General features: G+C 46.2%; 1 protein-coding gene, 1 long non-coding RNA gene and 1 pseudogene across 3 annotated transcripts in view; 1 reads left to right on the plus strand and 2 right to left on the minus strand.

The window, feature by feature from the left end:
* The window catches only part of SCTR (secretin receptor), a 95,630-nt gene that overhangs the window by 46,272 nt on the left and 23,707 nt on the right, over window positions 1-25,651 (minus strand). For both annotated transcript variants that reach the window (XM_057505696.1, XM_036886610.2), the window contains exon 3: window positions 6,504-6,611. In XM_057505696.1, the coding sequence (XP_057361679.1) occupies window positions 6,504-6,611 (108 nt within the window). The remainder of the gene's footprint in view (window positions 1-6,503; window positions 6,612-25,651) is intronic.
* Window positions 11,987-13,173, minus strand: LOC118912955 (TATA-box-binding protein-like; annotated as a pseudogene).
* Window positions 23,113-25,330, plus strand: LOC118912963 (uncharacterized). The gene is made up of 2 exons (XR_005025017.2): window positions 23,113-23,358; window positions 25,081-25,330. It is a non-coding gene; the product is annotated as an uncharacterized LOC118912963 (long non-coding RNA).

Genomic DNA, 25,651 nt, shown 5'->3' on the forward strand with positions numbered 1-25,651 from the left:
AGGAAGTTAAGAAGTAAGATTCCTAACTTACTCTTTAGCATACAATAACTCAGCCCACTTTTGGGGCTGGGCAGGCAGTCTGTTTGATATGCTCCCCGACCAAGAACCCGGGTATCCCAGGGAGAAATCAGAGCAGGAAGTTACTTGTGTTAAGTTAATTCTAGGTATTCAAAGACCACTTAACAGGTCTGCACCCCCAGGCCTTAGTCACATTCCTGAAGAATCCTTAAAAGGGGGAATCCCCAGCCTTTCGGGGTGCTCCTCTTTCTGAGGTCGCCCACACTTTCTAAGTGTGTAATCTTTTAATCTTAAACTCTTTCTCTCCAACCTTTCAGGGCGCCTCTCCTCTCTGAGCATGCTTGCTGCACTTTTTCTCTCTTTAAGTAACTTTAAATAAAACTTTACTTTGCTTCAAAAAAAAAAAGTAGCCGCAAGTGATTTTGATTACATACCCCTAACAAAAAAAAATGTCTCATACTCTCATGATTGTGTATTTACTCAATTATAAAATTTCATCCTCTACTGTAATAATACAGTAATTACTATATGCCTGGCAGTGTTCTAAGCATGTGACAGGTATTAACTCATTTAATACTAATTGGGCCATGAGGTAGGTGCTGTTATTTTATAGTAAAATATATTTTAACATGTAAATACTACAACCACTTTACAGCTGGGAGTAAATGAATCGCTCAAGACCACACCAAGTAAATGGGGGAGATAGGATCTGCACCCTGGGGACTCCGGCCCTTATGCTTAGCCAGACACTACACTCTACTCCCCTTTCTTACTCTTTCTTTTCCTGCTCCCAGATCCTGCTGCCATTTAATGGGTGGGTGGGTGGATCCCCTGAGAACCTGGCGTGGTTGGCAAGGGCCTGGCCACTCCCATAATGAACTTTTCCCAGGTTCCTGGTACTATTCCTGCACCAAAGAAGTTCTATTTTGTATCTAGCTTCATGCCTGGCTTCCCAGAGTGGTACTGAGATAATGCCTTCTAGGCAACCACCCTCACAGAAAGGAAGGAATTACTAGTCCATTAGCCAGGATGATGAGGCCACACCTCTGCATTATAAACTACAAGCCAACTCCAGTACTCCCCAGAGCTCCTGGCTCCACCCCACACCTCCAGCGCATGGCTGCAGCCCCCACCCTCCACAAGGTGGTGGGAGGGTGGCTATGGTTTCCTGCCTAGCAGGTGATGAGTTCCAGAGGCTCCCTGGTGCCCACCCAGAAAAGCAAATGAGTAGGGATGAGGAGCCTGCTGGGAGCTCTTTTACGAGGAGCTTTTAGAGCAGGAGCCCAAGACTGGGGAAGGGTTGCTGCCATCCAAAAAGGATGTGTTGGAAAGCTATCAGGAAAAACTTCCCAGCTTGGACTGACTGTCCCAGCTGAATCCTCTATCCTGGGGTGCCGAGGAGGGCCAAGCTCTGGTCCCCAGGTCTGGCTGCTGTGGGTGCTGCAGGGCTGCCTGGAGCTGATCCTGGCCTGGAGACAGGAGCTGGCCCCTTCTGCTCTAATTCATCACAGCCTGTCCAGGGATCCTTTAACCACCCCAGCTGGGCCTGACATGCTCCTCTCCAACAGTCCCCAGGGTCTGGCCCACAGGGTTTAGTGTCAAACAGTTTCCATTGAGCTGGAGAAACATGGCTGACAATTCCAGAACCAGCCACTATGCTAATGTACAGATTTTGATCTAATCACAGTGCCCCAGTGAGTGGAAGGCTGCTGGCCTATTTTATAGATGAGAAAACCAAGGCCTAGAATTGGGCAACAAAGCCCAGCCAGGACATGTCCCATCTCTGTACTGCCCTCTAGCCCAATCCTCTCCCTGTGGTCCCAGGGACAGCTTCTAGCAATGATGCCAGGGTTCTTGTTCACAAAGTCGAAGAATGAGCTTCACAAACACTCAAGGTAGGAGAGCAAGGTACAGGCTTTTATTTAGAGATAAAGTGAAAGGACAGAGCTCCTGGCTCATGCCAGGAGGGGACAAAAGACTCCAGGGTGGTGCATTGTCTAGGGGTTTTATAGGCAGTTGAGGATTTTTGGGAACATGAAAAAAACCTTAGGGGTGTGGACTTGTTAAATGGTCCTTGAATGTTTAGAATTAACTTAACATAAGCACCTTTCTGCTCTGATGATTTTTCTCTGAGATACTAGCATCTTGGTCTGGGAGCATATTAAACAAGGCTGCCTGCCCAGCTCCCAAGGTGGGCTGAGGTATTGTTTGCTAAAGAGTAAGTTAAGAATCCTGCTTCTTAACTTCCTGGGTATTAAAATGCAATCTTATATTTAAGGTAGAATCCTTCTTGCCTTTTACTATGTTGTTTATGCCTGGGCTTACTTGCTAAATTAGCTCTCCAATTTGCAAAATCACCTCATCAGATATGAAGGAGGAAAGACAGTACAGAGGCCTGGGCCTTTTCGCACAGTAAAGTTGAATCTTACAACATGATTATAAGTGATTAGCGTAATAAAAACATGTGCTACTCTTCTTTATCTGGGAAATATTAACTGATCTCACTGAAGAATGACTCTAGAGCTTAATGTTTAGCACAGAGTTTTGGTAGGGAGTTTCCTTGCATGCAGTTACATTGTTCTGACTGCAAATATCCTGCCTTGCTTTTTCCAGAGGCCCTCACCCTACACCCACAGTCCCTGTCTCAGCAAAAGACCATGGCCTTTGGGCTCTAGGCATGCCTGGCCTATGGCAGCTCACAAGGCCTAGAAAACAGATTTAGAACAAGCTGTATCTGAGTTCAAAACCCAGGAGTGCCTCTTGGTCACCATGTGACCTCAGGTATGTCACGTTTCTGTGCCATGTGGGAATGACAGCCCACACTGCAGGACTGAGCACGAAACCATAGCTCACTGAATGCCCAGGCTGCTGTCAGGTGTGAAGCAGTCACAGTTACTCCACCTTCTCTTTCTGGCCTTCCTAAAAAAGACCAGGAGTTGTGGGGCTGGAGTCTTGGAATTTTGGAGAGGGGAAGAGGATTTCTGTAAGTCAGTCCAGGGAGCTAGGTTGTCAGGCAAGAAAGACGTGGTCAAATTTAGGTTAGTTGGATGGGAAGCTGAATTAAGAGAACACACACTCTCCAGACCCCAGAACTGGTCATTAGACAGCACAAACCTAGAGCCTGAGCTGCCTGTTTTTAGGGCCTTCTCACTGACCCACGGGGTTCCCAAGAGAGACACTGCAGGTGACCCAGGCCAGGTGCAGACGTGCAGAGGAACAAGGGTTGGGCTCTCTCTGGAGTCCCTTCAACACCACCCACTTCCTCTGGGCCCAGTTCCTAATAGGCAAGTTTCCTTACCCAGGTTCAGGTCAACGTATACCTCAAGGATCCTGACGTACAGACAGAATTTTTGTGCTTATACATATGTGCAGTTTGGGGAAACACCAGTACAAAGCTTTTATCTGACTCTCAAAAGATTCTACTGCTTTAAGGCTCCAATCCCCACAAGAATAGGAGGGAAACAAGGCCAAGGCCTGACCCTGCCTGGGACGTGTGTTTTTAATAAGGAACTCTGGAGGACCAGTGCCCTTTTAGAATCAAAGGAATGCATCTTAGAGGGAACATTCTAGGCCCTGGCACACACAAGCAGAGAACTATCTGGGGCAGAATCCAGCCTGCAGTTTCTTTAGTCACATGGTACCCATCCTGTCTGGGGTGCCCTGAGAAAAAATTAACTTATTATTATTATTTTCTTTTAAAAGGAAGGGCCCAGAACACCAGCTTGTCCTCACTAGGTGCTCCTCCTTGGCTTGGGGTGGGGAACCCTGTAATTCTGTGGGATCTCACTAAGGGAAGCCTTCCTTCCTGAGAGGAGAAGAAGGGGCTGGAATCTAATTAGACCTCACCCACACCCACTTGGATCTATGGGGCTGGGAAAGTGGTGGGGCAAGATGATTCTTGGTGACTGACTGAAGCTGGACCAGTCCTCATCTGTGCTCCTGGGCTGGCCAGTGCCCTGGCCCTGGGGCTGGGAGTGAGCAGCGTGCCTTTTACCCCCTTTACCCCCCACTGCAAGGGAGCAGAGTGTCTCCTCTGCCCCACCAGGGGTTATGCAGAGAACTTCTGCGGCTGGGCCTCTGTGTGAACAAGGCGGCTGTGTAGATTCCAGCCCCTTCGTCTCCTCTCAGGAAGACGGGTCCTGCAGCCCCACAGCAACACCAAGTGGCAGTATGGAGAACTGCAGCGGAGGTAGGCAAAGGTCCCCAGCTTCCCTCTGGACAGCGTTCAGACCTGGAACTGCACCCCTGGGTGATTCCCAGTGGGTCTTGAGCAATTAAAGTGTTAAGAGAGTCTCAAGGAGACAGTGGGCTTCTAGTTTATGAGGAAGGCAGGAGTTCAAGCAATTGACTGTGGAGGGATGTGGCAATGAGCAAGGATCTGTCTGGCCCCTCTACATAATGGTAGGAGGGAGGGTAATGGGGGATGTGGGGGCACTAGCTCTGGAAAGCATGCAAAGAGAGGGTTGGAAAAGGAGGAGAGCTTCATTCTCTCCATCAGGGGAACCTGGCCAGCCAGGGAGGAGCACTGGATGGGGAGCCCGAGACCAGGTCCATTCCTGGCCTTGCCCCTGACCGGTATGTTGCTACAGGACACTGGACTATCTAGGACACTGGATTAATCTGTGTCCTGAACTTCACGGACTCAGATACAGACATGGAGGGATGATGCCAGAGGATAATGACTGTTGGTAAGTGTGTGGCATGTGTGTGCATATGGAGGGATTTTGGGGAGGGGAGGAAAGACAAAGGAAGATACTGGAAATTTATTTCCAAGCATGGCCTTACAGGACTGGCATTATTTATTCTCCCTATTTTACAGGTGAGAAAATCGAGGCTCAGAGAAGATGAATAACTTGGGCCCTGAGGCAGAGACTGGCACCCAGCTGGATCACATTTCCCCTTGTCCCTGGCACCTAAGTCTGAGTCTGACTGAGTCTGCTAGAGGCAATGTGGGCAGAAGTGGTATCACTTGCAGTCCTGGTCCTTCAAAATCCCTCTGTGTGATGCTCTGGGTCCTTCTCCCTTTGCCAGTCAGCCTGAACGCTGTGTGTTAAAATCACAAGCAGAGAGATGTGGGGGGATACCAGAATCACCACATAGAGAAGAGTTTCCTGCTCATCAAGAATGCCTGTTTTGGTCCTTAGGCAGGCAGGGACTGTATGAAGGCTCTGGGATTTGGGGGGCTTGTCTTTTCCAGCAGCTAGCATTATCTAGCAGTAAGTGGAGGAGTGGGGTTCAAACTGGTCTCCCCAGGCCCTCTCCAATTCCTATATCATGCATGGAGCTTTAAGTGAAGCCAAGAGGGACAGTGAGCTACAGCACTATGATCCCCAAATCTCTGTGTGTACGTGTGTTTGCATGTGCCTGTACGAGTATGTGTGCCTGTGTGTACTGGAGAGTTTCAGGGTGAAGAATTTGCACTCCTCTCCCACACTGCATGGTCTTCATTTCTGTGCCAGTCATCTTTTCCCACCTGGCTTTGGAAGACTGGTGGATTTTAGTGTTAAGTCATCTTTTTTGGTTCATTCTTATTTAGGGCCTCATCAGACAGCCTTCCTGACCCACATGGGTGAAGGGAGGGGCAGCAGGGCTAAGCCAGGCTTTAGACATTAAGGGACCCCACTGCAGGCAGGGGCCAAAGGCCACAAAACCACCTTGCTCTCACCCAGTGTCGCCCCCTGCCTACAAAGGCCGGAGGCCCACCTTGACCATGGCCTCAAGGACAGAGCGCCAGTTTTGAAGCCAGAAATCTGAGTCTGTGCCCTGCTCTTTCCATCTCCTAGCTGTGAACCTTAGGCAAACTGCTAAGCCCCTCTTAGTCCCTGTTATTATTACTCTTAACTGGATCAAGTTGGGGAGAAAAGGTCTGTGATTTGCAGGGGGTTTGTGATGACTAAATGAGCTCACTTATATATAAATGTGTGGCACATAATGGAGCTTCAGCCAATGTTAGTTCCCTGTCTGAGAAAATCTCACTTCTCTCCCTGAAATTGAGGAAGTCTTTGTGAACTGCAGCCTTCCTCGGGCTACAGGAGGCCAGGGGCTTCTGGGGAGGGCAGAGTTTATCTGCAGGGCCTAGCATAATGGACACAGAGAAGGTAAATGTTCTGGAAGGCCAGGCTGTGGCAGGGGTGGGACCCAGACACAAGGGCTAGAGCAAGGGCCTCATTGTGCAGGGGACAGAGACATGGAAGGGAGGAGGGGAGCCCCTAAATGGAGGTGTGGGGTAGAAAGGAGCAAACCCAACCTCCCTTATCACCTCCCCAGTCTATCATCTCCTGACCCGTTGCCTGACCCTTAGAATCAAGCCCACCCTACACCCTCAAGCAAGGCTTCCAATTCCCAACAAACACTCCTCCCCCCAATCATTTCACTCACTACTTGTACCCAAAGAAGCTTTCTTGGCTTCATGCCTCCAGGCCAGGCCCGACACAGAGAGCTACCCCACAGCCCCTTAGCCAGATCTCTCGGGGCTGAGTGGTTACCTTTCCTGCCTGTGAGCATCCGGAGGAATCGGGGGCACTCCGTTTCCACAGTCTGTCCCAGAGCAGAGGAGGGCCAGCAGCTCACGTTGTCCCACAGCCCCAGACAGCCTGCCAAGAAGAGCAGCAGCCTCAGACAGGGATGGAGCATGGGAGGAGGGCCTTCCCCCCACCCGCTGTTCCCATTCCCAACACGCCTTGCCTGCCATCAGTCCCCATTTAGGTACTGACTCCTTGAGATCAGGAACCAATGGTGCCTAATGTGCTTTTTCATCTATGGGGACTTGGACTCTGCCAATCTACATAGTAAACGCTCAGTGCTGAAGGCAGGAAGGGAGGGAGGGAGGGGGAAGGAAGAGAGGAGGGGAGATCACAAGGAAGGAAGAGAGAGAGGGAGACAGGGAGGGAGGGAGGAAGGAGGGAAGGAAGATACATTACCTTATATAAGCCTTACAAGTACAAGTCTGGATTTCTCTAGAGCAAAAGATGGAACATCTGTTGGCCTCTCCTTGCATGAAAGGACTGCACAGCAGTGGGCCTCCATCCTGCTCTACATCTTTCCCCAGTAAAACATCTGGGGAGCTTTAAAAACATACATAACTTGGCCCTACACAGGGGTCCTGATATAACTGGTCTTAGGTGGGGCCCAGGCATGATATTGTGTTAAAAGTTTTCCAGGTAATTCTAACATGATGGCAGGGTTGAGAACCCTTGTCTCATGATTCAAAAACTTCAGCGTCAGATTCATCCAGAAGACTTGTAAAAACACAGAGATCTGAGCACCACCCGGAGTGTCAGTGGAGCCTAATAGTTCACATTTCTGACTAGTTCCCAGGTGAGGCTGATGCTGCTGGTCTGGGGCCACATTTTGAGAACCACTACCCTGGCTTATGGAAGCAGCTACACCAGAGTCATCACTGCACTTGTAGTAGGGATATTGTGGAAGAGGTTGCTTTCCACTTAACTGGGTTCCCTGATCAGGCTCCTCTCTGAAAGAGAACCTGGCTCAATGCAATGAGAAGCTGAACTTCTGGTGAACTACTAGTACGTGTCTGTCTTTATAGACACTGAATCTTGAGGTTGTTTCCTATTTGATTTGGCTGCTAGGAAGCTCAGAAACAGATCTATGGCCTATTTCTGGTAACTGAAAGACTGAAATGAATAAAAAGGATTGTTAGGTGTCTTCAACACCTAATGAGACATTGCCAACAGAGCCTTCTGGATTATCTGATTCCATGGGTACTCTGGCCATTTATTGTCTTTGAGCTATTTGCAACTCTATAAATTGTAGATAACTGATAGAATGCAAGTATCTACAAAGGCATGCAAGTGAATTTTGCATGATTAATTGTATTTCAACTGGATAAATTGTATCCAGCCAGTTTCGCATCACTTGTAAATTCATTTTACCCCTGCTCACTTCTAGTGAAATCTGGCTTACTGTTCAAGTTACAGCTCAACCGTCAAGCACTTGAATGTTCCTTTTCCATAACTGGTTTCCCTGTGGGTCCTCCCAGCACTCTTCATAGCTCTGTTAAAGCTGTGGTAATTTTTTTTTAATTAATAAATATATGTATCTTTGGTTCTTGGAATTTTCCTATGAACTACTGGCAATATCTTAACTGATTCTTTCATTAATTAAATACAATGTTTGGCAGGTATTCATTATTTTTTAAATTTTTTTTATTAAGGTATGATTGATAGAGTGAAAAAACAATGTGGTTACTACATTTACCCATATTATCAAGTCCCTACCCACACCCCAATGCAGTCACTGTCGATCAGTGTAGTAAGATGCCACAGATCCAATATGTGCCTTCTCTGTGCTACACTGTTCTCCCTGTGATCCCCCACACCATGCGTACTAAACATAATACCCCTCAGTCCCCTTCTCCCTCCCTCCCCACCCGCCTTCCCACACCCCTCCCCTTTGGTAACCACTAATTCATTCTTGGAGTCTCTGAGTCTGCTGCTATTTTGTTCCTTTAGTTTTACTTCATTGTTATACTCCACAAATGAGGGAAATCATTTGGCACTTGTCTTTCTCCGCCTGGCTTATTTCACTGAGCATAATGTCCTCCAGCTCCATCCATGTTGTTGCAAATGGTAGGATTTGTTTCTTTCTTATGGCTGAATAATATTCCATTGTGTATATGTACAACCTCTTCTTTATCCATTCATCTACTGATGCACACTTAGGTTGCTTCCATTTCTTGGCTATTGTAAAAAGTGCTGCGATAAACATAGGGGTGCATCTGTCTTTTTGAATCTGAGAAGTTATATTCTTTGGGTAAATTCCAAGGAGTGGGATATCCGGGTCAAATGGTATTTCTATTTTTAGTTTTTGAGGAACCTCCATATTGCTTTCCACAATGGTTGAACTAGCTTACATTCCCACCAGCAGTGTAGGAGGGTTCCCCTTTCTCCACATCCTCACCAGCATTTGTTGTTCTTAGTCTTTTCAATGCTGGCGATCCTTACTGGTGTGAGGTGATATCTCATTGTGGTTTTAATTTGCATTTCTCTGATGATTAGCAATGTGGAGCATCTTTTCATGTGTCTGTTGGCCATCTTAATTTCTTCTTTGGAGAACTGTCTCTTCATATCCTCTGCCCATTTGTTAATAGGGTTATTTGCTTTTTGGGTGTTGAGGCGTGTAAGTTCTTTATATATTGTGGATGTTAACCCCTTGTCAGATATGTCATTTACAAATATATTCTTCCATACTGTCGGATGCCTTTTTGTTGTTGATGGTGTCCTTTGCCGTACAGAAACTTTTTAGTTTGATGTAGTCCCAGGAGTTCATTTTTGCTTTTGTTTCCCTTGCTCGAGGAGATGCGTTCAGGAAGAAGTTGCTCCTCCTTATATTCAGGAGATATTTGCCTATGTTGTCTTCTAAGAGTTTAATGGTTTCATGACTTATATTCAAGTCTTTGATCCATTTCAAGTTTACTGTTGCGTATTGGGTTAAACAATAATCCAGTTTCATTCTCCTGCAGGTAGCTGTCCAGTTTTGCCAACACCAGCTGTTGAAGAGGCTTCATTTCCCCATTGTATATCCATGGCTCCCATATCGTATATTAATTGACCATATATGCTTCGGTTTATATGTGGGCTCTCTAGCCTGTTCCATTGGTCTATGTGTCTGTCCTTGTGCCAGTACCAAATTGTCTTGATTACTGTGACTTTGTAGTAGAGTTTGAAGTTGGGGAGCGTAATGTCCCCAGCTTTATTCTTCCTTCTCAGAATTGCTTTGGTTATTCAAAGTCTTTGTAGTTCCATATGAATTTTAGAACTATTTGTTGCAGTTCATTGAAGAATGCTGTTGGTATTTTGATAGCAATTGCATTGAATCTATAGATTGATTTAGGCAGGATGGCCATTTTAACAATATTAATTCTTCCTAACCATGAGCATGGGATGAGTTTCCACTTATTGGTAGCTTCTTTAATTTCTCTTGAGTGTTTTGTAGTTTACAGGGTATAGGTCTTTCACTTCCTTGAAGGTTAAGTTTATTCCTAGGTATTTTATTCTTTTTGATGCAACTGTGAATGGAATTGTTTTCCTGATTTCTCTCTGCTAATTCATTGTTAGTGTGTAGGAATGCAACAGCTTTCTGTGTATTACTTTTGTATCGTGCAACTTTGCTCAATTCAGATATTAGTTCTAGTAGTTTTGAAGTGAGTTCTTTAGGGTTTTTTATATACAATATCATGTCATCTGCAAACAGGGAGAGTTTAACTTCTTTGTTACCAATCTGGATGCATTTTATTTCTTTGTGTTGTCTGATTGCCATGGCTAGGACTTCCAGTACTATGTTGAATAGAAGTGGGGAAAGTGGGCATCCTTGTTTTATTCCCGATCTTAAAGGAAAAGCTTTCAGCTTCTCGCTGTTAAGTATGATGTTGGCTGTGGGTTTGTCATATATGGCCTTTATTATGTTGAGGTACTTGCCCTCTATACCCATTTTGTTGAGAGTTTTTATCATGAATTTTGTTGAACTTTGTCAAATGCTTTTTCAGCATCATGTGGTTTTTGTCCTTCTTTTTGTTGATGTGGTGGATGATGTTGATGGATTTTCGAATGTTGTAGCATCCTTGCATCCCTGGAATAAATCCTACTTGATCATGATGGATGATCTTTTTGATGTATTTTTTAATTCAGTTTGCTAATATTTTGTTGAGTTATTTTTGCATCTATGTTCATCAGGGATATTGGTGTGTAATTTTCTTTTTTTGTGGTGTCTTTGCCTGGTTTTGGTATTAGAGTGATGCTGGTCTCATAGAATGAGTTTGGAAGTATTCCCTCTTCTTCTTCTCTTCGGAAAACTTTAAGGAGGATGGGTATTATATCTTCACTAAATGTTTGATAAAATTCAGTGGTGAAGCCATCTGATTCAGGTGTTTTGTTCTTAGGAAGTTTTTTGATTACCAGTTCAATTTCTTTGCTGGTTATTGGTCTGTTTAGATTTTGTTTCTTCCTTGGTCATCCTTGGAAGGTTTTATTTTTCTAGAAAGTTGTCCATTTCTCCTAGGTTATCCAGTTTATTAGCATATAATTTGTCATAGTATTCTCTAATAACTATTTGTATTTCTGTGGTGTCCATAGTCATTTTCCCTTTCTCATTTCTAATTCTTTTTATGTATGTAGACTCTCTTTTTTTCTTGACAAGTCTAGCTAGGGGTTATCTATTTTGTTTATTTTCTTGAAGAACCCACTTTTACTTTCATTGATTCTTTCTATTGTTTTATTCTTCTTGATTTTATTTATTTCTGCTCTAATTTTTATTATGTCCCTTCTTCTACTGACTTTAGGCCTCTGCATTTGTTCTTCTTTTTCTAGTTTCATCAATTGTGAGTTTAGACTGCTTATATGGGATGGTTCTTCTTTCCTAAGGTAGACCTGTATTGCAATAACTTTCCTCTTAGCATGACCTTGGCTGTGTCCCACAGATTTTGCAGTGTTGAATTATTGTTGTCATTTGTCTCCATATATTGCTTGATCTCTGTTTTTATTTGGTCATTGGTCCATTGGTTATTTAGGAGCATGTTGTGAAGCCTCCATGTGTTTGTAGGATTTTTCATTTTCTTTATGTAGTTTATTTCTAGTTCATACCTTTGTGGTCTGAGGAACTGGTTGGTACAATTTAATCTTTTTGAATTTACTGAGGCTCTTTTTGTGGTCTAGTATATGATCTATTCTTGAAAATGTTCCGTTTGCACTTGAGAAGAATGTGTATTCTTTTGCTTTTGGGTGTAGAGTTCTGTAGATGTCTGTTAGATCCATCTGTCCTAATGTGTTGTTCAGTGCCTCTGTGTCCATACTAATTTTCTGTCTGGTTGATCTGTCCTTCAGAGTGAGTGGAATGTTGAAGTGTCCTAGAATGAGTGCATTGCATTCTATTTCCCCTTTTAATTCAGTTAGTATTTGTTTCACATATGTAGGTGCTCCTCTGTTGGGAGCATAGATATTTATAATGTATAAAATTTTTTTAACACTTTATAAACAGCATTTATTGTAAAGAGTATTCTGAAGGAAGAAAATATATACAGCTGTTCATTTTCATTCATACATCTGTTCTGCAATACTGAAAAGGCAGAATGTGTCTGGCACAAAAACAATCCCTAGGAGTTACAAATTAGAAAAACAACACTCTTAAAAACATTTTTACTTTTCTGGTATAAATATAAAAGCAGGTTTATGGGGAAGAAATTTAAAAGTCCCATCAATTGTAGAGGTGGCTTTAACACTTAAAGTTTTGTCCCTTAAACCAACTTCTCCAGAGCAGTAAGTGTTTAAAATCTATATAAATAAATGGGCAGTGATGCCCAAATAGCAGCACCATGCCTGCAACTGATGAAACACTGGGTGTTCTCTGCAGAGGTGACCTTCCTGGCCTCCTGAGGAGACACGTGCAGGAGAGCTTCACCTGCTGCTGTGACCCACAACTGAGAGTCCATCTTCTCACCAAATCAGGGCCATTCACAACACCACCACATAAATGTACCAAAACTGATTTGTTATTAAAAAAACAAAAACAAAAGCAAAAACGAAGTTGGGTAGGAGAGGAAGGGATACACAACAGCCATTGTGTCGTCTTCCTGAAACCCTTCAGAATTGGGTAGATGTTTTCAAATGCTTCATAAATCTCTGCTCTGACTTTAGCACCTGTTAATACCACTTTTCCAGAAACAAAAATAAGGAGAACAATTCTGGGTTTGATCATTCTGTAGATTAAACCAGGAAATAACTCTGGCTCATAACTACTAAACTGTTGGTGGGTCAGCATAAGACCTTCTAACCTTACGGGGAACTTCATATCATAGCTCCCCACCATGTTCTGGATCTTGAAGTCTAAGAACTTAGCTGGAAAACCCAACTTTTGTACAACTCAGGCATATTTTCTTGCAGCTAGTCTGGACTGTTCTTCACTCTTGGCTCCTGTGCATATCATTTTCCCAGAATTGAATATCAGTGCAGTGGTCCGGGGCTCTCTGATTCTCATGATGACAGCAGCAAACTGCTTGGGATTATATTCAGCATTTCAGGCACGAAGTGAAATGGTCTTTAGGTCAAGTTTACAGCCAAGATTCACTGTAGATACAATATTTTGCAGCTGCAGCATGATCCCAGAGCTCTCCAAGGCCAGCGTGGCAGGGGTAATGGGGGTCATGGGGATTGACCACTTTACCATTATGTAATGTCCTTCTTTGTCTCTTGTGACTTTCTTTGTTTTGAAGTATATTTTGTCTGATCCAAGTACTGCAACACCTGCTTTTTTCTCTCTATTTGTTGCATGGAATATCTTTTTCCATCCCTTCACTTTCAGTCTGTGTATGTCTTTGGGTTTGAGGTGAGTCTCTTGTAGGCAGCATATAGATGGGTCTTGTTTTTTTATCCTTTCAGTGACTCTATGTCTTTTGATTGGTGCATTCAGTCCATTTACATTTAGGGTGATTATCGATAGGTATGTACTTATTGCCATTGCAGGCTTTAGATTCGTGGTTACCAAAGTTCAAGGTTAACTTCCTTACTATCTAAGAATCTAACTTAACTCACTTAATATGCTATTACAAACACAATCTAAGGATTCTTTTCTTTTTCTCCTCCTTTTTCTTCCTCCTCTATTCTTTATATATTAAGTATCACATTCTTTACTCTTTGTCTATCCCTTGATTGACTTTGGGGATAGTTAATTTAATTTTGTATTTGCTTAGTAATTAGCTGTTCTACTTTCTTTACTGTGGTTTTATTACCTCTGGTGACAGCTATTAAACCTTAGGAACACTTCCATCTATAGCAGTCCCTCCAAAATAGGCTGTAAAGATGGTTTGTGGGAGGTAAATTCTCTCAGCTTTTGCTTATCTGGAAATTGTTTAATCCCTTCTTCAAATTTAAATGATAATCTTGCCGTATAAAGTAATTTTGGTTCCAGGCCCTTCTGCTTCATTGCATTAAATACATCATGACACTCCTTTCTGGCAGCTATTCATTTTATATTTATGTGCAAGTTGTGATTATACTCTCTTAAAAATTATTATTTAACATAGCTACACACTGATTTCCCCACAGCTGACCCCAAGGGAAGAAACCAGGGGAATTGCTCCCTGAGACAGGCTTCTGGGGACACATGCTACCTAGAAGGACATCACTGGGGACAGGTTTGGAGGGGCTGGAAACAGGGCCAAGATGATACCCACGAGGTGAGCAGCAGTCATCTCTCATCCAGTTTGGGGAACACAGCACAGACCACAGCACCCCAATGCCAGCAACCTTCACAGAGAGGCTGGGTTCTTGAGTCTCTGAAATGCAGGGCAATTTTTAGCTCCAGTGACTGGGAGATGGGTGTGGTCCGAAGAGGGCCCTTGGACTATTCAGAAGGCAAAAGTACAGCTTTTGTAAAGAGCTGGAGTCTCTTTCCCGGTATGACCAGAACCAGGTTCAAAGCATCAGTATCCTTCCTGACATCATTGTCCTCTCCAAGTGGAGTCCCCTGGTGACCTGTCCCACCTCGGGTTCTGATTCTCCTGCAATATCAGAATTACCTGAAAGCATGCCAGCCATGCAGCTCTCTGGGCCCCATCCCAAGACATTCTGATTCAGCCACTGTGAGACCCGGGAATCTGCATTTTAAGAACTCCCTAGAGATGCTGCTTTCAGAATCGGCATCCTGCACCTCCCTCTTCCCCTTGGCAGAGGGCCCAAATTTCTGGGCTCAGGCCCACCGTGGTTCTCAGGGGAGGACACCATCCAGGGAGGTTGCTGCCTGTCAGTGGCTTCACCTGGTGCCTGGGTACAGATGGCTCCCCACAGGGGCAAAATACTCATAAGAGCAGGAACCACTGCTGGAGGCCTTGGCCTGCATGGGCCAGGCACCGTGTAGGGACTCAACCCACATGTCACATGTACACAGGAATATATGCATGGTGAGCCCCTGGCTCCTCTACCACTCTCCATTACACATCCATTACAAATGGCCCTCACTTTGTTGCCCACTTGACTTCTAAACGCCATGCTAAGGTCCTGGCCTCTCAGTCTGCCTGCATTGGTGCTATGGGAGTCATCCTACACTTTGCACACATGAGTTCATTTAATCCACAGCTGTGCTCCAAGGCAGCTGGCTCTGTCCTTGGTTCACAATGAAGTGATAAAGCAGCGAGGAGAGGTGGGTTCCTGGAGTCGCAGTCGAGAAATGGAGGGGCTGGGAGGTGACTGTCCAGCCACACTGCTTGGTGCCACCTCACAAGCCCCACCTACCTGCCCTGTCTCCAGGTGGCATGAACCTCAGCTTCACAGAGCCCTCCTTCAGGAGCCAGGCTGGGGGAGCTGTGGAGGAGCCAGGAAGCGCAGGGTGTGGGGCTGGGCCAGCAGGAGCAAGGGAGCACCACAGGAGAGGTGCGAAGCCGAGGACTCTCCCCTGGCAGTAGGACCCACCCTGGAGGGAGCACAGAAGGGAGGAAGTGGGAGGGCCCTGGAAGAGGCCAGGCCTGAGGTCAGGATGCCTGGCTGGGGCTCTGGAGGTGGGGCAGCCCCAGGAGTAGCAGGACAGGCTGTGGTCCTGGGGAAGCAAGGAGGTGGGGAATGGGAGAGACCGTGGACACAGAGGACAGGGTTTGGATGGGGTCCCACAGGAAAGTGGTCAAGTGTGTGGGACCAAGGGCCAGTGTGTGTGTCCTTCAGAGAGTATGGGGATGAGAAACCCCTTGGGTAGTCCTGAACCTTCACCCTGACTCTCACAGCGAGCCCTGAAAGAGGAGAAGTTCGAAGTTCTGTTTGTCTAGAGCTTCCCCAGGGCAACGAGGCAGGGTTCCGCAACTGTCCCAGAAGCTGGCCTCCAGATTCCAGCCAGGCCTGAGCACAGCCTCTTGCTGCTTCCAGGCCCCAGGTGACTCTGGCTACCTGGATGCCCTTGGAACAGTGACACATCCTGGGAGGGCCCTTTGCACATGCTTCTCTCTGCCTTCCGGCATCTGGAGGATGAAGCTGACCCCATGTCCTTCTTCCTTCTGCGAAGTCTCAGGGGTGCCTCGCTAACAATGCAGCCTCCCTGTCAGCTGACATTGCTCTTGTATTGGAAGCAGTGGGGGCACTTTCTGACTGTGGAAAACCACCCAAGTTTAATTCCTCAGTTTGGGAGAGATGGAGCTGGACTGGGGCCTGGTTAGTTAGGACACTCACCTGTGGCTCCAGTACCTGAGGCCAGATGACCTATGGTCCGGCTGGCCAGACAGACGGGGAGTGTGCCAGGATATCTGGCAGGCTCCCCAATCTGGGCCATGTCAGGCTGAGCCACAGGACACTGGCCTGGTGCTGACAGAAGGCAGGGTGGGAGTGGCTGCTGGTGAGGGATGAGAGCAAGAAGGGAGCTAATGGTGAGTGGGGCCTCCAACCGGCTGGTTCAGTCCATGCCCTTCATACCAGCCATGCAGAGAGAAAAGGCCTAGGCTGGACACGAATCAGACATTTTGGAGCCCACAGAGGTCAGGTAGAGTCACTGCCCCACAGCAGGGATGAGGAACCCAGGACACAGGAAAGCCAAGTGACATGTGTAGGATGTTAGAGCTGCAATCCCACCTACCAGGCTGACCCTTAGTAGCCGCAGAACTGGATGCTAACTCCACAGTGTTGCTCATGTCCTGAGCACTGTGACATGGCCACACTCTCTCCCAGCCTCAGTGTCATTGGACGTGGAAGCCGCTGGAACAAACCTAGGGTTCCTGGCATCCAAGGAGCACATCCCAGGTGGTGTGCACGACCTGGGTGCTTGAACACCTTCAATTTTAATGGTTACATGTTTTCATGCAGAGGAGTTAACAAGTATTAAAAAGTCACAGAGCTAGCATATCATACCTGTGATCTTATAGCTACTATTATTTAGTATGAGACTGCGTTTTTTAAAAAACTCAATTGAAGTGAAGGGAACCCTTGTGCACTGTTGGTGGGAATGTAAACTGGTATAGCCACTATGGAAAACAGTAGGGGGTTTGCTCCAAAAATCAAAAATAGAACTACTGTATGATCCATCAATCCCATTTCTGGGTATATATCCAAAGAAAAAGAAATCCGTATCTCGAAATGATTTCTGCACACCCATGTTCACTGGAGCCTTATTTACAATAAATAGCTAAGCATGGAAACAACCTAAGTGTTTGTCCATGGATGAACTGATGAAGAGGTGGTATACAGTGAATATTATTCAGTCACGAAAAAGATGGGAATTCTGCCACTTGCAACAACATGGATGAACCTGGAGCATATTGCGCTAAGTGAAATAAGCCTCACACAGAAAGACAATACGGCATGATCTCATTCATAGGTGGAATCTAAAAATGTCAAACTCATAGAAAGAGTACAGTGGTAGTTGCCAGGGGCTGAGTTTGGGAGAAATGCAAGAGGTTGGTCAAAGGGTACAAAGTTGCAGTTAGGTGGTTCAAGTTATAAAATAGTCAATAGGAATGGACAGTGTAGAGATTTAACCAATAATATTATAATATTTTGGTATGGTAACTGGGGGTAGCAACACTTACTGTGGTGAGCATTTAGTAATGTGTATAATTATTGAATTACTGTGTCATACATCTGAAACCAATATAATATTGTATGTCAACTACATTTCAATAAAAAAAGTAAAATAAAATATGGGGAAAAAACATAATTACAGTTATGTGGCATGAACAAGTCTATAATCTAATACACAGCATGATGAAAAAAACAATTGATTTAAAGTAAACAATACTAAGGAAATCACAGTACATGTGATGCCTGTCTGCAGCTAGGCTGGAGGGACTGTGGCTATGGGGACAGGGTGGTCTGTGCAGCCTCCCCACTGCTTCTAGGAAACCCCTTTGTGCAGCTCCACAGTATGAGTGGAGGGCCTCAGACCCCACTCCCCACCAGGCTCCTGCTCTGAGTTGGGGAAAAGTCTATAAGGTGAAACAGGAATGGGAGGGAAAGGTGGCATCCAGGCCCTGGCCTCCCCCTGGAGCTCTGGCAGGTCTTGGACAAAGCTCAGAACTTGGACTGCTGTGGGACCCTGGGAGTATTAGATACAAAGCAGCAGAGGCTGCTGCCCAAGCTGGGGATGAGGAGGATCCAATGAGACAATGGGTGGGGAGCTATGTAAACAGGGCCATGTCCCTGAGCCACTGGGAAGGGCTCACTGCCTCTGGAAAGGCAGAGCTGAGATGCACACTGGTCTGCTGCTGCCTGGGCGAGCAAGGCTCTGACGGGCACCTGTCACTCAGACTGCCCAGCTGGAGGAGGTAGGATGAAACTTGGGGAAGTTTAAGTAGGGAAACAAGAAAAGACACTATCAGACCCCAAATGCCCCCTGGGGGGGGGGTAGCAGGTGCCCGCTGAATGCCACGGCCTGAGAGGACAGCACATGATACTGGGTTGAAGCAGTGGTGTGGTGGAGACAGAGGGAGCTGCAGACCCAAATCTAAAGTAGGCGAGCCATTCACCTCTATGAGCCTGTCTCCTCATCTATAAAATGGGCATAGTCATCTCCCCCAGATTCGAATGCGAATTAAATGACTTGTGTATGCAGTGGAATATTTTCTGATGTATTAGTTTCTGTTCTTCTGTTTTTTCCTCCTGGTATTTTTTCCTTTTTTCTGTCCTTCCCCCTCAGATTACTGGCACAGTCTCAGGGGAGGGCAGGGAAAACTTAGAGCCTCCCAGTCTTGGGTTTCCAAAGGCCCCTGGAGGGACAAAGAGGAACTCTGGTATAACCTAAATGCTTGGGAGAAAACAGGCAAGGAGCAAGACTGCTCGGACTGGGGAGATGAGGAGGGGCGACGATGAGCAGGGACATCCAAGGTTCCAGAAAAAGGCACAAAGACCTCGTTGCCCAGAGGAGAAGTGGCTACGGGGCATGTCTAGAGGGGTGGGACCATGGACAGACTGGCAGAACCCACGTCCCCACCAAAGCACAGGGGGTGCCGTATGGCCCCAAACGGGGGTCCATCTGCCGCTCTTCTGTGGAGCAAAGCTCAAGACCAAATGGACTCCCCCAAACACCATGTGTCATGTAAATCCCTGGGTAAGCTGCAGGGAAGATCCAGAAAATACTGGGGTTTAGGTTCCTGCCATCCCAGGACAATGGAACCACATAAAAGTTGTAGAAAACGTTACAGTAAAGTTATATTTTTGCTGCTGGAGTTTGAGCATAAAGATTGGCCTCTATACTTACAAAGTCCCCAGTGCTGGGCCAGACCCATAGCAGACCCATTAGCTCCCTCTGTCCTGCTCCCCACACACTTTTCTGATAAGGGCCAATCTGGCAGTGGGGAGGGGGCTGGAATAAGGGGAACATGGTCTGAGCAGGACAGGGCCTTGGGAATCTCTAGATTCCCCACCCAGCATGGTGCCTGGCACACAGCCAGCCCTCTGCTAACTACACAGGTGCCCACATCCACCCAACAAAGAGTGTCCATCTTACAGCCCTCAATTTATTTATAAATAAATTCAGATATGGTCTGATGATAACCTAGGACTATTTCAGGAACAATGTGTCAGGCTGCAGTGACATGGAGCCAACCCCCCCAGGGCATGCGGGATTGGGCAGTGGATCCTTGCACCTCCACGCCCCCCAGCACCACCCCCCCATGCTCAGTGTGTGCTAATGGGGTCACCAGGAAATCCAAGACACGCCATGGGTTGCCCTTACATGTCCTCTTCTAGCTTCTGCTCTTGTCAGTGTTAACTCTTTCCTCCTGCTTGGGGCTGCCAGATCCATCTCCTGAGCACCTCGGTGACCCTGCTCACCTTCATTCCCCCTTTCTACTCCCAGGGCTCCACAGCCGTATCAGGAGGAGCTCCTGCAGCAGCCTGTTCCCTCGGCCATCTAAGGGGCAATCTGGTGAGGCTTCCTTGGCTATATGTAATTTTCAGGTCAGGAAAGGTGTTGCCCTGCTCGTAATGGCCAGACCCTACATGGTCAGGAGGGGTTAGAGGAACTGAATGAAGTCCCAGAATGGCAAAGCTGTCTAAAAGCACAGCACAGGAGGAGCAACTAACAGTCTGGCAATGTTGCTCTTTAGATCAAGAAGCACAGGCTGACAAGAAGATATGTCAAAGAAATAATCAATCTTCCCATGTTTTCTTCCATCTGCTATCTCTATAGCTTTTCTTCTTCCTTCCTAATTACAACCCTTAAATAGAATTCGTGCCTCATATCGAATTTACCGAGTATCATAATTCCTCCAAGTGCTAAAGATACCTCAAGACAAATGCTGGGCATAGAAGCCACAGGGCATAAGTCTGCAAAGAAGTAAAAAGCTAACCTTTTCAAACAATATGGCTTCTCTCTCACTTACCAACTTTATATCTCCCTGTATGGCCCTGGAAGATGACTGGTTAGCCAGAGACGGGTAAGATTCCTCAAGGGAGGAACAACCTAAGACAGGCACAGTCGCAGGGGGGCCATTAGGTGAGAAATTGGGGATCAACAGAGGTGAGGCTTAGAACCTCACCCCCCCTGTTTTAAGAGAAATCTTCTGCATCCGTGGATGTTTTTATTGTCTAGCTTGGATTAGTCTACAGGCACACACCTGATCATCTACATTTGCTCTCTTACAACACTAAACTAAATTTTCTACCTTTATCTTACATCTACCTACCACTTCAGCATTTTATTTAAAATAATAATAATAATAATATTAATAAAGGGAGAAATGTGGGATCCACATATAAATCAAGTATAAAAATCAAACGAATATTCGTATTTGACCTGATTGTTTATAGTTCATAATGCGTGATCAAAACCGAAAGTTTCTGTGATGACTGCCCTTGTACTGTTCACCATGTAAGAACTTATTCACTATGTAAGAATTTGTTCACCATGTAAGAACTTGTTCGTTATACTTCAGAAGATTGGTGACTGTTGAGAATTAGGCTTGGGGTTGATTAATGATTGTGCATTGAGTCCCCTATACAGAATTTTATTGTTGTTAACAACCATTTGATCAATAAATATAAGATATGCCCTCTAAAAAAAAAAAAAAAAAAAAAAAAGAAGCACAGGCTGTTCCATGGGATGAACTGTTTTGAGAGTAATGAGTTCTGCACCACAAACTTAGGAGGCTCGGAAATGTTTCAAATGTTGAATGGAGGCTGCATCAGATGAGATTAATGACCCTTTGAACTTGAGGCTGAGCCCTTTTTCCCTGAGCAGGTTGGCACATGCCCTGCCAGCTCCTGAGCACTGTATGCTCAGTCCTTCCATTCCCAGAACTGTACAAACTGTGCTAGCCTTGCAGAATTTTCCTCACACACCCCAGGAACTCTTCCACACCTGGCCTAAAGCTCTTGTTTCATGCCGCCTCTTACACTCATTAAAGATTAATTAATTGGCATCGACAGTCTCTCTCTTTCTCTATTTTTTCTAATGCAAATTTCTCCTTGGGAGGGTGAAGGATATCAGTCATTCACAGCACAATCTGGATTGCAAGCTAGAATATCCTTAGGATTCAGGGCCAAAAGATTTGGTCTGAGAGTCCTGTTTCAGCTCTGGGTGATCCTGGACTTCTTGGAGGCTCAATTTCCTCATCCATGAAGTGGGTTTTTTTTTTAGATAATTATTTTTTATTGAAGGGTAGTTGACACACAGTATTACATTAGTTTCAGGTGTACAACACGGTGATTCAACATTTATATACATGATAATTCTAGGTACCAGCTATCACCATACCAAGTTGTTACAATATTTTGACTATATTCCTTATGCTATACATTACATCCCGGTTACTTATTTATTTTACAATTGGAAGTGTGTGTGTATATATATATATATATATATATATATATATTTTGTGTGTGTGAGAGCATCTCTCATATTTATTGATCAAATGGTTGTTAACAACAATAAAATTCTGTATGGGGGGTCAATGCTCAATGCACAATCATTAATCCACCCCAAGCCTAATTTCATGAAGTGGGTTTAATAATGGTACTTACTGCATAGAGTGTGTTAAGAACTAAAAGAGTCTCAAATGTTAAATAAATATAAGCTACTTGTTTATTAAAAATGAGCCAAGAGTTGTGTGTCAAGTAAAGGATGGGAAGAGGTGAGCTGTGGGTGAGGTGGGGTTTGTCCCAGGACACAGGGAAGGCGTTTGACTGCTAAAGGCCATCAGGAACAAGGAGGGGAATCCAGAAAAGGCCCTGAGAATGTTTTTTAGAGAAAACTGCATTAAAATCCAGCAGGTATGAAACCCCAAAACATGCTACAACATGGATGATCCTTAAAAACATGACACTCAGGGAAAGTCAGACAGAAGGTCACATACTATGTGATTCCATTTCTATGAACTGCCCACAGTCACAAAACCCATAGAAATAGATAGTAGATTGGTGGTGGCCAGAGGGGAGAGGAGAGGACAAGGAGTGATTACTTAAGGGGTACGGGGTTTTACTTTGGGGCAATGAAAATGTTTTGGAACTAAATAGAGGTAGTGGCTGCACAGCACTGGGAATATGCTAAGTGCTATTAAATTAGTCACTCTAAAATGGTTAAGTCAATATCACATGAATTTCACATTAACAAAAAAAGTCTCCATGCCAAAAGGAAGCCAGCCCACTCCCCCTGCCTGTGTTCTTTGGAAGTGGGCAACCAGCTGGCACGGACAAGAAGATGAAGAGGATGGCATGTCTCCACTGTGAAGGCCCAGAAAGGATTGTTGTCTTGCTCAGGGCCACGTAGCCCCTAGGTGACAGAGCAGCACCCATGCCCAGGTCTGTCTGACTTCCAGGCCCACACCTTCCCTGCTGCCACACCATCTCTCCGAACATTCTTCTCTAGGGAGAGCCAAAGCCTTTCCACAGCCAGCTCTGAGGGGGCATCAGCTTCTGCAAACAGCAGTAAATAGCCCGGAAGAGCAGGCCACACATCTAGCAGGGTGACCCTGACACACTGCCACAAAACACTGGGAAGGCCTCGCCACCTAACACGGAGTAACTGAAAGGTTAATTTTTTATTTGTGATGAGTGTGCAGAACAGGTGACAGCTCCATGAGGGGTGTTTCCTATGACTCACCTGAGGTTCAAACATTAACCTCCTCTGTGGAAAGGAGCAGGCAGCTTGACCATTAACCCTGGGCCCCCAGCAGAGTCTGCAGCCCCTCCCTGCCTCAGATGCCAGAACAGAGCCCTGGTGGGGATGGAGGTCCTGCAGGGACTTTGGGAGCCACGCTCCTCAGGGTTGCTGCTGTGGCGAACAGGGCTGGATGTGGGCTCTGGGGCGGGCCTGAATCCAGACAGCCCCAGCCTCAGCCTCCACCTTGGCCCCTCCACCACCTGCTTCTGATGTGGGCCACGGGCTGAGCCCACCCCCAGTGACTGTGAGCCCACCCCCTTGGTGAGTCTGTCTTTCCAGTCTGTAAGGGGGTTTCCCCTGGGTCACCACATCCATCATAACCTCCACAACGGGTCCTTTGGCTCTGCTTTCTCAGCCTCTCAGCAGAGCAAACCTGACCACTTTTCAGAGTTTCCCAGCAGGCAGGGTCCTCAGACGTCCTCTGCCTCAGGGGTTTGAAGCCAGATTTACAAAGTAACAGATTCCTTTCCTGAATGAAAATTGCAGAAGGCCAACATGCAAAACAGATCCAGGTGGCCTGAGCCCAGTGGTTTGTGGTGGGAGCGGGGCCGGCATGGCCACCCTTTCTTTCCCGGATCCAGCCTGACAGTGGCCTTACAGCCAACCACTTTTGCCCACCATTACAGGAGTGACTCTGCCCTTGCACTGTGGGAGTCTGACAGGAATGCTGGGACAGCCAGAAGGTTGAGCAGGAGGCCCCAGCCAATGGAGCAAGTCAGGGCCTGAGTGGGGCAGGCAGAACCGGCCCATGCTCCTCATGGGAGGACCCTGGAGGACAAGTGGCTGGCCTCTCTGCTCCCAGGTCAAGCTCCGGAGAGCATCCCTCCATGCGTGATGTGGTCATGCTGCTCCCCTCAGCTAGTCTGTGACAGGTTGGGCATGTGGGGGCCCTCCACATGCTCTGTCTGCCTCATCTACCTCCCTGCCCTTGGGCCGGCTGTCCTTTGTCTTCTCTTCTGTCCCTGCCCTCTGCCAAGTGTCTGCACTCAGTCGTTTTCTGCAGGCAAGTGCTCCCTCCCCAGGAGCAGCCATCTCTGACTAAGAGAGGACTCCAGATGGGTATCCTGCCCTGGCTCCTGAAGTGCTCTGGGGAATTAAGCCCCCTAAGCCCACAATGGGAGCACCTCCTTGACTGGCCTCCCTCCCTCCCTCCTCTGTCTTAGTTCCCTGCATCCGGGCCCTTCCTGGAATACCTGCCAAATAAGTCACTTGCATTTGAATCCTTGTCCCAGGGCCTGCTTCTGTGGAACCCAAACAAAGATACCCTGCGTAGTCCCAGTGACCATTATGTCCTGCCCACACAATGAGGCTCCAGCAGGTCTCTGAACTCACTCCTGTCCTGCAATCCACCTTCCACATTGCAACAACACTGATCTGTTCATAGCGCAGATGATCATATCACTTCCCTCAAGACTCTCTAGAGTTTTCCATTGCTCTTAGGGTGGGGATGAAAGTCCCCATGTGCTCATTTGGCAGCAGGCCCCCTCTCACCTCTCACTACGGCTTTCCTTGATCACGCTGTCCTCTCTTGTGCCATAGCAGTGCTCCAGTGCTCTTTTCTGCATAACTATTTGCATTCTTGGGTTCTGGCCCAAAGATCATTTCCTCAGGTAAGCCTCCCCAGAGTAGCAGGCCAGGCCAAGACCTGTCCTTACATACACAGAGCCACTCACTGCACTCCACTCTCTCATCGCCATTTTACATTAATTTGTGATTATTTGATTAAAGTCTCCCTCACCAGAGATATAGTGGCCATGGAAGAGACTGCCCTTTGCCTGTTATTCTTTCTCGTTAACAGAACATGACTTTGTTCAAGGTGGCCACATATACAACCTAAAAATCTTAGTCCCCAGCCACAGGTGCTATGCGGTCATGTCCTGGCTGATGAAGTGTAAGCAGAGATCACCTGCAGAGTTTTAGGGAAGTTGGCTTCCCAGTATATCTCACCCTTCCTTCTCATGACTTTCTTTTTCTTCCTGCCAGAAACACAGGTATTCTCCTCTCCTCCCTGAGGTGCAGCAGCCATCTTATGACCACGAGGCAAATGCCACACATTAAACTGAAAGACAGAACGAATCTGGGATCTGATGATGTCCTGGAACTTTGCACCAGTTTTGGACTTTTTGTGATGTGAAAATGCCAACTCCCACCTGGTGAAGCTACTATACAAAGCTTCTGCCACATGCAGCAAAACACATTCCTAAATAATAAGACAGGAGCTTATTTTCCTTTATTCTCTTCATTGTATCCTTCATTCTCACCATTCTCCCTTACTAGTTCTAAGACATTTCACTATGACCAAAAGGAAACCCCTAAGCAGTTACTCCCCATTCTCCCTCCCCTTAGCCCCTGACAACTACTAATCTCATTTCTCTCTCTATGGATTTGCCTAATCTGGACATTTCATATAAATGAAATCATATAATACACGGCTTTTGTACTGGTTCCTTTCACTTAATGTTTTCATGTTGTCTCATGTAAGAGTACTTCATTTTTTTAAGACTGAATAATGTTCCATTGTACGGACATACTACCTTTTGTTTATCCAGTTATC

Source organism: Manis pentadactyla, chromosome 8, assembly GCF_030020395.1.
Source record: "Manis pentadactyla isolate mManPen7 chromosome 8, mManPen7.hap1, whole genome shotgun sequence".
Lineage (NCBI taxonomy): Eukaryota > Metazoa > Chordata > Mammalia > Pholidota > Manidae > Manis > Manis pentadactyla.